The 11,996-nt window shown below is 41.6% G+C and overlaps 1 protein-coding gene across 2 annotated transcripts in view; it reads right to left on the bottom strand.

Moving 5' to 3' along the window:
• The window catches only part of LOC112139990, an 11,960-nt gene extending 8,508 nt beyond the window's left edge, over positions 1-3,452 (bottom strand). The window contains exons 1-2 of one of the 2 annotated variants that reach the window (XM_036211990.1): positions 3,406-3,452; positions 2,117-3,015 (exon numbers count right to left, since the gene is read on the bottom strand). In XM_036211990.1, the coding sequence (XP_036067883.1) occupies positions 2,117-2,158 (42 nt within the window). In that variant the 5' untranslated portion in view covers positions 2,159-3,015; positions 3,406-3,452. Of the gene's footprint in view, positions 1-2,116 lie in introns of both variants that reach the window. The other variant, XM_024262873.2, reaches the window with a different exon arrangement.
• Positions 3,453-11,996: the final 8,544 nt, after the last annotated feature.

Raw genomic sequence — 11,996 nt, 5'->3', positions numbered from 1 at the left:
GGGGGTGCTCCAAGAGCATTTCTTTATTCAAATCATGTTGGATCAGGAGCAGATGAAAACCTGCGGTTTAAAAAAGCTTGGGTTTTTGACGCAACAACTAACATGGGCGGGGCCAAAGTCTCCATGCTCCGCCCCATTCTGATGCATCCGCCTACAGACAAACAGATCCATGAACGTCTTTGTTTTCCCTGTCTGAGCTGGAATCTGGATCAGAACTGTAAGGATGGATAAAAACAATATTACTTGCTGCTTTTTTACAACACTAATGAGGTTGTGAGGGACTGTAAGCTAGTGGGAGAGAGTTTAAACCAGAAGTCGGCAACCTTTAACAGTAAGAGCCATTTGGGCTTTTCAATCTTTACTGATCAAAGCCCAGAAGGAGCCGCATAGTCTTACTTTAACCTTTAAGAAATTTGGATTTGCCTTCATTACCTTCTTTTTTTAATAATAAATATGAATTATGTCAATTTTTTGGCATAAACAAAAGCAAAAATATAAAAAGAACCTAGCATCTCTCAAAATGTTATTTTTTTTTACATGTCACAAAAGCTCAAATAACTTATTTTCAAAATAAAAGCTGCTCTGTGCCAAACAGGATCATCTCAGTGCAGCTCTGAACAGCTAGTAACCAATGTTGTACAGCATAAGCTAAAATGTGCTTTTAACTCCTAAAAGATCAAACTTTTTACCAAAGTTTTGCTTTGCATATAAATCTGTTCATCCTGGAGGTAGAGTTGATCAAACAAGACGTCTTCAGGTCAACAGGATGTAAAAACCTACATAGTTTATCATCTATGTGAACCTCAGACATCAGTTTATACATTTAACTAATATTAATGAAATAAATGATAATTAAGTAATCCTTACTTTAAAAAATAGTTATTTTATTTTCCTTTTCTTTAATTCTTTATTTTCCTTTTCCCCTCTTTGTCCTCAGCAGTCTTACACTGCTGGGTTTTGTTATTTTAGTTTGGGGTTGGATCTTGGTAGTCTTAGTTTTAAGGCTTTGTTTATTTGTTTTCTTTAGTTAGTTTTGGTTATGCAGTCATTATCAGGAGCTGCTGACTCTGACGGCCGACATGCTGTATCAGCAGTCTCCATGACTTATTTGATGTTTGGTCCAGAAACCACAATGACGAGATAAAAGAGACACATGTGGATCTGGAGCTGCAGGTTACAGACTCCTGCTGTAAACGAAGGAATGCTGGGATATCAACATAGGCTTACCCTGCACACAACTCAGAGCAAAATTTTGGATGAACTCTTGCCGCTCTGCAAAAACTGTCTCAAAAAAATAACAGGTTTTGATTTTGGCTCAAATGTGTATCATAATGAAAAGATGACTTGGAGCGAAATGAATTAGAGTGGGACCTTAAGGAAATTGGAATTTTTGTGCTTCCTTATCCACGATTTTGTTTTATTTTATAACCAAAAATTATTATGAAAATGAAACTGGATAAGTTGTTTTTTAGAATTCTCTCTGTAGACCACAACATGGTGGACAGAGTCAGGAAATTTTCTCCTGCTGTTTGACGCCAGCATGAGCTCAGAACACCAGAACGCATCTGTCAAGACGTCTGAGGAATGAGAAGAGGAACGACTGAAAACGCAGCAGAGCGGCATCCTGGGAAACAAACACAATCCAGATGCAGCACAAAATGCCAAACCGTCATGTATTGGTGTGTGACCCCCCCCCCCCATACACACACTAAGCACAGCAGCCATTAAATGAGACGCATAAGCAGCGTTGTTAACTCCTGCACATCACAATTATGAGTCACTGCTACAGTCACCAACACACATTTAGCTCTGCAGACACACAGCAAACACACACGCTCTCACAAGAATACAAAATGCACGCATGTTAAAACACGCACATACACACAATCATGAACACACACACACACAATATCATCCACAATAACACAAACCTGCGCACACAGACGCACATGCAAACACAAATACCTGCTCACACACAAACACATCTACAAAAAGATATGCACAGACACACACGAGTGGTTCCATACGCACACACATGCACGCGCACTCGCACGCACAAACACCCACACACAGCCATAACCCGCAGCATCATTTCTGACGGCCTGCAGCGGCTCACCAAGGGGTCACCCGTCCACGGTCCAGAGAGCCAGCAGCCCATCACCACGGCAACCGAACAGAGGTGCCTTCGGTCGGCGAAAATCAGCGATTCTGCCTGTTCCTTCAGACGGTCTCCTGGTCGTGTGCCCCTCCCTCACTCGTTCCCTCCTTTCCACGGTCTCCGCAGCATCTGTTCCCTGGCGGTCCAGAGCTTTCTGTCCTCTTTCCTCCTCGTCTGTTCTCAGGATCTTCCACCTCTCCTCTCTCCCTCCTCCACAGCTGGAGATGTTGGCATCCTGCACACGCAAACAGACCCAAGAGCGTGTGTGCATGCAGCACTGCAGTCATGGAGATGTGCGCAGGCTGACAGAGCGTTCAGTGATGGAGGGGGAAACACGCAGCCAGGATGGAGCCTCATTGGCAGCCTTTAAAGACGGATTGTCCAATCACCCGCCGTCTTCTCCCTGTGGATGTTTTCCACTGTGACTGAAAGTCCTCTGCAAAGGAGGCAGGGTCTGCTGCAGAGAGGCAACACAAGCTGAGGAAACACGCCTTTCAATCAACCATTTTCCTTCTCTTCACCCTGGATCCCCCTCAACAGATGCATGCTGGGAAAGCAAATTCTAGCGATCTACTGCAGATTTCATGAGCAAAATAGAAGCAAAAAAAAAAAAATCAAGTATGGTTACTACTGACAGGATTTCTGTCAACTGATGCGGATCACAGGCAGAGAAAACAGGAAGAATGCAGACGTCGCATTTGTATAAAACATTAAAGATTGCAGCTCATTGTGTTCTGAAATGTTCAGCAGTGTCTCACAAATTAAGGCAACAGGAGGATTTTCTGACCTTTAACCTCATTCTGTTTTTCTGGACTCTGGTATTTTTACTGTAGAGTCTATTAATCCATCCATCCATCCTTCCATCCATCCATCTGTAACGGCTGGAGTGACGAGAACCCAGGAGCAGAGATAATCAGGCTTGGACTCGGTAATGCAGTGTAAGTTATTTAATAAACAAAGACACCTCACAGAGGGAAAACTGCTAAAGGACAAAAAGCAGAAGACTAAGAAAAAACTAAAGAATAGCAAACCTCAGTGTCGGCTAAAGCAAGAAACTCACGGTCCTAACAGGGACGCACCGACACTGAGAACAGAAAAGCTGCAACTTAAATAGACTTGATTGCAAAGTGCAGACAGCTGTGCGCTCCTCCACAGAGAGCACCAGGAAAGGAGGAACCATCCAGGAGGAGTGACAGCTGACCTGCAAAACACAAAGGGGTAGTCAAAAAAACTCACAACCGTGTCACCATCATCCATCATCCATCATCCATCCATCCATCATCCATCATCCATCATCCATCATCCATCATCCATCATCCATCCATCATCCATCATCCATCATCCATCCATCCATCCATAAACCCATCCATCCATCCTTCCTTCCTTCCATCCATCCATCCATCCATCCATTTTTTTCTGCTTGCCTGGGTTGCAGCAATGAAAGCATCTTCAGCATTCCTCCCTTTGGCCACTTTCTCTTCTGGAGGATCCTGAGATCTAGTGTTTGCAGCGGGTCCTGGGTCTTTGTCAGGTCTGTCTCCCGATGGAACATACCTGAGACACTTACCCGAGCTTATGAACAGAACCAGTGATAAAGGGGAGCCCTGCTTGAGTCCAACATGGACTCTCTCTGCTGCCGACACAGATAGTTCTTGCTCCGGGAAGGTCGTACAGGGATCACATGGCCCTCAGTAAGGCTCCCTGGACCTCCTAATTGAACACCCTCCTCTATAAAACACCAAGGGTGATACAGCTGGACAGCGAGTCTAAATCCATAAAATACTTGTGAATTAGAGGAGTGAACTTCCACAAGCCCTTCAACACCTCAAACCACCAATCCGGTGGTACTTTCACCAAATGCCACAGAGATGTGTCAGTCACGACAGTCCCACAGCATCAAGAGACTAAAGGTACTTGGGGAAAACTTCATCCAACCATGGTGCTTCGGCTTGTTCTGACCCGAGCTCGAGTGAAGACAGTCCCCAGTCTTGAGTTCCAAGTCCCTGCTTCCACAGTGGGGTTAGGACAGTGGTGTCAGACTCAATCGCACAAGGGGCCAAAATCCAAAACACACTTTAGGTCAAAGGCCAAACAGGATAAACATTTATAGAACACTCACAAACCCATAACTTCTTAACATAGTTATCAACTAGATGAATAGCATTAACAGTGATAATGCTAGTCTGAATTTGGCCGCTGAAGATACTAGTGCTGATAGCAGAAGATGCTGAAATTGAAAGCAAAAATGCTGGAGCTGATAGCAGAAAACGCTTAAACTGATAGCTGAAATCACTGAAGCTGATAGCAAGCTAAAATATTAGTTAAATGCCTAATTAGCCTGAAAAACTAAAGAAAAAAAAAGAAAAAACCTAAATAAGCCAATACAGCTAACATGGAGCTGAAATATTAGCTGAACTCAAAAACAGCCTAAAAAATAATCTTAGTAAATACCAAAATAGTCCAACAAGCTAGCAGAACACGAATTTTTAAAACCTTAAAACTGTAACTTTTTAACATAATTATGAATATTAAAAAGGCAGGAATATTATTCCAGAATAAATCAACTTAAACATGAAATAGCTTTCTATATTTTACTCTCCATAAAAATGTATTTTGTCTTAATTATACAAGTTGTAATAATTGCAAGATAACATCGGGTCATTAGCAACAATAAAATCAAATGATCTGGAGGGCCGGATAGAATTATCCTGAGGGCCGGATCCGGCCCTGGGGCCTTGACTTTGAGACATGTGGGTTAGGATATCCTCAAATTATTATATACAACAGTTTCCTACCGCACCAAAAATTATGCCGGCTACACTAGGGGAGTCTCAAATGTTTCACAAATGCTCACAAGGTTACAGACACAATGGATTCATGTATACTATCATATTTTGAAAATACCAGTTTTTCAACAGTTTTGCCCTATTTATTCATCACATCTGAAATGTCTGACGCGGCTGAAGTTAGCGTCTGGTTGTTAGCATCCCCATTGACTTCTTCCCAAAGTCTATGTTTAAAGCAGCTACAAAGATTTAGCAGAGAATGAAGATTCTATCAAATAAAGTTACTGACCTGCTGAAGATGCTTCTGAACTGAAGAAACTTGTAAAAGAGACATTTCGGATTTTATCAAGAAAAAGGCTGGAATCTGTTCAGAAACTTTAGCAGAGAAATGTTTCTTTGGGTTCAAAAAATACACACAAGTATGCACACGACTGGTGCAAAGGAAGCTTTAAGGGCGGGTACATGGCCACAGGAGCTTAGACCATCAAACCTAATGACATGCTTAAGCAAAATTAGCGAGAAGAGCTTCTAGGAACTCTGATGGACGGATTACACTTCAGTCAGTTCTGGAAGGACCATAAACACAGATCCATGTGTTCACAGGTTCAGTGTGAAAAACTGGACTTCCACACAATGTCTGAGAGCAGCTTTGCAGCTTGAAAAGAGCTTTTGTGGAAACAGAACCTCAATCTGTGGAGCTATTTGCCATAAATATTTGAAACCCAATTAAAACAAATTGAAAAAAAAATATTGGTTAAAAAAAAAGTAAAATGTCCAAAACTTTCTGCTATTCTAAAATAAACTTCATTATTCTCAGCTTCAAATATTACGTTTTTAAGGTTGCACAACTCAAACTTTAAATTTCAAAAGATTTTTTTCACTTTCAACTCTTTTTTTTTTTTTTTTAATTTTCGAATGTGAAAATTTCAGTCTCAAAACTTTTGGCCCAGTGGGGCGCGTTGGGGCGGGGCTAACACGAAGGACCAATCAACATCGATGAGGGTGAGTTCTCGCAAAATGTCCTACAAAGTGCTGCTGCGCCAGCAGCACCCTGTATTTAACACAGTGCTCTTTAGGCTTAATAAGGCCGACCCGCTACAGAGCCATTTTATACAAGCATAAGGACGTTTTTAATGTCTGTACGTAACAATAAGATGGCGCTTTGAACGGATTGAACAGCATTTTGTACATGTGGCTTGTACGAAATAAAACTCTGATTTTTACACCCGTCTTGGGATCAACTTCAGACTATGATAGTACAGAGTAAACAGACATTTTCTGACTGTAATGATCACAGTTCTCAGAGTCAGTGAACGCACCAGAACTGAAGTTACCACCCTCATCCATTTTGATTGGTCCTTCATGTTAGCCCCACCCCAATGAGCCACAACGGAGCCAAAAGTTTTGAAACTGAAATTTTTAGATTCAACAAAAAAAAGAGTTGAAAGTGAAAAAAAGATTTGAAACTGAAAAAAAAGTTTTGTAATTGAAAGTTTGAGTTTTTAAACCTAAAAACCAGAACATTTGAAGCTGAAAATGATAATGTTTATTTTAGAATAACAAAAAGTTTTGGACATTTTACTTTTTTTTTTTTGGCCCAAGACCAATATTTTTTTCAAAATGTTTCATTTGAGTTTCAAATATTCATGGCCCCAAAAACAGCTCCTTATAAACCTGCTGAGCTGTCCTTGATCGGTATCGTCACTTCTCAAACAAGCAGCTGTCCTGTCTGAAGGCCAACACCGCGCAGACCAGGAGTACAACCCAAACTTTCTTATATATCCATTTTTTCAACTGTCACTGACCCTACTATGGTTATGGCATGGTTGCCATGGAAATCATGACTGCAGAGTATGTGTAAATGTTTGGTGTTCTATGAATTCATTGAAGTGTGTTTTCCAGAGAGACCGACCTTACTGCTGGTTTTATGGTGACACCAGCCTGACAGCTGCTGCTGAAGATGATGGTTCCGTCCGTATCCTTCAGATTCCGTTTCTGTCCTGGAGTGCAGAGGCAGAGAACAGAATCCTGAGCATGTGTGAGCTGTGCACATGCTGACATGCATGGTCGGGAACATGCTGAATTGCTGTGGCACAGACCTATCTGAGGCTAAAAATGGAAAACACAATGACTGTTGCTGAGAAGCTGCAAGAAGGTTCTGACTGTGGGAAGTGCACGTGCTCTCATGCACCCATCGATGTTCTTCTGACCACCTTCACAAACTGGACTGCTGCAGGAAATTCTGACTGTCGGCTCAATGAAGAAATGCTTGGAGGGATTTCTGATCTAAGGGGAAATGCAACCCGCCACCACGTCAGTCGATCTCTTCAAACACTTGGTTTGTTTTCGACCCACATTTCCCTCGTTCTAAACCTTTTCATGGTGTGATGATTCATTTTTTTTAACGGTGTTATTCTGAGACGCTCCTGGTTGGAGTTCAGCAGTGTGGGAGGGTCTCTGCTGCACCCACACAAGCAATCTGCAAACTGTCTTTCCTCCAAGAAGAAAATTCCATTTGTAGAAAAGATCAGCCCACAGCCGTCACTGTTACATGATTTTATTCACAGATACACTTCACCTCACACAAAAAACCTGGCAAATCAGTGAAGGTTTTATTTATGTCCATATTTTAGCAGTTTTTTTCTGAAAGCATTTATGCACACTATTTTCAACAAACAGCAGAGTACTGAAAATTCTAGCTTCCCATAAATATTTAAGCAAAGCACCTGTTTAAAGAGAATGAACAGATACGGCTGAAGACATTGGTGTGTTCTGATGTCATCTATGTTTCATTTATTACTGCATATAATTTAACATTTAAGAGTTATTATCTACTTAAGGAGCTGCTGAGAGGTCAGGCTGGTGACCAGTCTGGACTTTCGGCCATGGTGAGCTGCGTGAAGACCACAGCCTCAAAGCTGCTGATCCCTGGACTCTGGGAGTCTTAAGGAACTTGGCTTTTGGGTTGAAACCTGAATCTGGTTTTCGGTGTAGCCTCCTGAGGTTACCACGGTTCAGACATTTTTAGAAACAATATTTTTCTAACAAAGTTGGAAATTGTTTGGAAGAAGTAACTCAGCCATCGTCAGATGCACCATGTTTTCCATGGTTTGTGAGAGTAACTATATTTCAATATATTTTTAAGATATATAAACAGATGATGTTGAGAAGTCAGGTTTTTTATTGGGAAGGGTTCTACAAAAACATCAGTTACACCCAGGGCTGGGTATCGATTATAATTTCCAGAAATGATTGGATTCGATTCACAAGAGCCTGAATTGATTTGATTCCAATTTTTTTCAATTCTTTTGCTTCTTCAATTAATTCAGTTTTGAGTTTACTCATTTATACACATTTGTTTATAAATACATTAATAATCTACTAAATATTTTGAATATATTTATATTAATCTGATCCAGTTCACATACTGTAAATGTATCAGTGAAATAATGGGATTGTTAATATCATCCAGTGTTACATGGATTCTCTAAAGGAGAAGTTCTAACTAAAATGTTCAGATCATTAACATTGGAAACATTGTTCTGTTTCTCCTGGAGGACGTTTCAGTTTGACCACTAGGTGGTGATCACACTATTTACATCTTATTCCAGAAGAAAGAGAAAGTAAGAGGAAAAAAAAAACGATGTTTTAGACCACAAGTGGTTACTTTAAAAATATTTCCTTAAAGAGTTTGTAAATTCCTGTCTGTGAGTTTATAAAGATGTTCATTTAGTCAGTAATGTATGTTCAGGTCGACCGAGTGTTAGCATCAGCTGTCCTATGGTAAATTCCGTTGAACATTAGCATCAAGCTTGCGAAGTTTAGCTTCATGTTCTAAATTGATCAATTTTTTTGTGAATTGATTATCAATCTATTTAGCTTAAATCGATTCAAATCGATTCATCGATTTTATCAAGCCAGCCCTAGTTACACGTCTTTATGTTGGCGTTCATGAGATCATTCTGAGATTCTGAGGGCTGGTTCACTCTCACTCTGGGGGCTGAGTGTCTTGCATTAACTTGAGAGGGGGATAGCTAAAACAAAAAATTATTTTTTTTTTATTACTGTCTCACTGAACATAACAAAAATAACAAAAGGTTCAGGAAGCCCAAGCCGGCGGCCCCCGCGCCCCACAGTGGCTTTCTGTCTGCCGGCGTAGTGAGCGAGCGAGCTCCACTAACTCCGGGGAGGCTGGCTGCAGCCAGAAAGACGGCAATCTGTCTAGAGTGTATCCCACCTTCACCCTACAGTATCCGGGAAGAGCTCTGGCAATGCCTCAGTCCCAGTAGGTTAAGGAATTAGATGGCTGCACCACCCAATCCGTGCTACGCTGCTCATGTTGCACTGCTGCTAGACTTCCGCCTCTGTCTCTCAAACTGGACGCCTCTGCCTCGTGAATCGCATTCAGTGTGACCACAGCATAGATCTGTCGAAGATTTTTCTGCATCAGAGGTGCCACTATTTGGAGCCCGATGACAGCGATCGGTCTGAGTCATCCGCTGGTATGGAGGTTAGAGCGACAAAAATAAATATTTTGTGACTGATATACATGTTCCCATAGAAGAAAACTTCTATCTTATCTTAGTTCAAATGAACCTTTCAATGTGCCAAGATGATATTGTTTAAAAATGAAAAAAAGCTGATGCTAAGCTAGCTGCAGAGCAACATACAAACACCTGTGACCACGACTACACCCAGATGGAGGGAAGCAGCAACATGAAAAGGAAACATGCTGTGGGTACTCAAAACTTCAGCTCCGCCATCCAAGATGAAACCTGTTCAAGAGCCTGCAGTCTCTCAGAATGAAGCTCTAATCACCGCCATTGAAAAATTAACCTGCAAAATTGAGGACCTTGGACACCAGCTAAAAGAAAACTTCGTCAGGGAAGCAAACATTTCTCAACTTGTGAAATGAATGCAGCTGAGATTAAAGAATGCAAGGGAAAGATTAAAGATATGGAAAAAGAAGTTCCACAACTTGTTGAAGAAAACAAAGAGTTATAAGAAAAAGTAGCTGAAATGGAACGATACAAACAGCAATGGAACCTAAAAATTCAAGGATTAAAAACGACGTGAACATTCGAGATGTCATCATCAGTATCCTCTCCAAGATTGCCCTGGAGTGGAAAAAGGGGATGGACACAGTGGTGGATTCAGTTCAACGGTTGGGGAGAAAGGAGGAGCACAGACTGGTCATCATTCAGTTTGTTATGTGACACCAACGAAACGCCATCGGGAGAAAAACAAGAACTGTACGACATGGAAGAATCTTGGAATTGTCTTTAAGGAAGGGTGACAGAGACGCTCGAGCAGCGGCCTGGCCAAAGATGGAAGAAGCCTGAGCTATGGGGAAACACGGGTACTACAGAGGCCAGGTGGACTACATCGACAGGATCAGGGTTTGTCTATATCAGGGGTCGGCAACCTTTAACAGAAAAAGAGCCATTTGGGCTTGTTCTCTACTGATCAAAACCTAGAAGGAGCTGCATAGTCTTAAGAAATTTGGATTTGCATTTATGACCTTCTATTTTTTAAATAATAAATATGAATTATGTCTATTTTTTGGCACGAACAAAAGCAAAAATATGAAAAGAACCCAGCATCTCTCAAAATTTTTTTTATGTGTGACAAAAGCTCAAATAACTTATTTTCAAAATAAAAGATGCTCTGTGCGAAACAGGATCATCTCAGTGCAGCTCTGGGCAGCTAGTAACCAATGCTGTGCAGTTCTGCGTACTTCTGTTGGTTGGTAAAAAACAAGACAAGAGCGGAACAGTGTTAAAGCTTTGTTAATTAAAGATGTGGAGTGCACAGATCCTTCAGCAATTACAAAAGGAATACTCCAGCTGTACAAGGAGCTATACTCATCCTCTTACTCCCATCATGATGCTGTAGCCTTTTTGAATCAGATCAAACATTCAGTCCCTAAAATAGATGATGCCTGCAGAGAGCTCTGTGAGGCAGAGATCCTCATGTCAGAAGTAGAAGATGCTGTGAGGTGCTTAGCTTTGGACAAATCTCCAGGTTCAGATGGGCTGACTTATTTTTTATGGACATTTCTGGAACCCTGTGAAAGACCTCCTATTCCAGGCACTGAAAGAAATAATTAATACGCACATTCAACCACTATGAAGCAAGGGGTCATCACTCTTATCCCTAAACCTGGCAAAGATTCTTGACTGATTGATAATCTGAGATCAATAACCCTGCTCAATAGCAACTATAAAATCTTAATTCATATCTTTACCTTCAGAAAGAAAACTGTGATGTCCCAGATTATTTCTGACACTCAATTTGGCTTTTAGAAAGGGTGATCAATTCATAATAACATATTGTTAGAATGATCTGATTGAAGACGAAGGCTTCGTTTTGTTTCTTGATTTCTTTAAAGCCTTTGACAGTCTAGAGCAGTGGTGGTCAAACTTTTTCCTCAGAGGGCCAAGTGTCATGGCTGCACCGATTCCTCATCCTCAGTCTGTTGGAGGTGCAGAGATGCAGGTGTCCCTCTTCACCATCAGGTGAAGAGGGACACCTGTTTACCTCCCGTTATTAGGAGCTGCTGCCCTTCAGTTTGTCACAAGCCTTCCATGGAGCAACAACCCTGTTCATGTGAACCTTTTTTCTTTAGTTTTTTTGCTGACCTGTGAATCTGTCTTTGAAAAACCCCTGCACTGGAACTTTTAAAATGAAAAGTCTTGCCCCAGCACCTGTACCTCCTGCCGTTTCCTCTTCCTACCTGGACAGCCTGAAGGACATCCTCCTGCACCACCCTCAATGTCAGCCTGCTGTGCACTCCCTCCATCTCCTCGCTGGCCCCCTCTGTTGATCACCGTTCATGAGTTTTCACCACCAAGTTAGATCCAAACCTGTACCTGTCAGATTACATGTGCCTCTCCTGCCTGCGTTCCTAACACCTCTCCTTCCTTAGTGCCTGAGCGCCCCCTGCTGACTGAAGGCTGTCTCTCCCGAGTTCCTGGTCCTGCCTGTGCCAAATAAACACTTTAAATACTTACTCTGTGACTGTGTTTATTGGGGTCCAAATACAAATCCTT

The sequence above is a fragment of the Oryzias melastigma genome, linkage group LG5 (assembly GCF_002922805.2).
Source record: "Oryzias melastigma strain HK-1 linkage group LG5, ASM292280v2, whole genome shotgun sequence".
NCBI lineage: Eukaryota > Metazoa > Chordata > Actinopteri > Beloniformes > Adrianichthyidae > Oryzias > Oryzias melastigma.
Note: the sequence above shows the minus strand (reverse complement) of the source record. Positions and strands in the feature narration are given on the sequence as shown.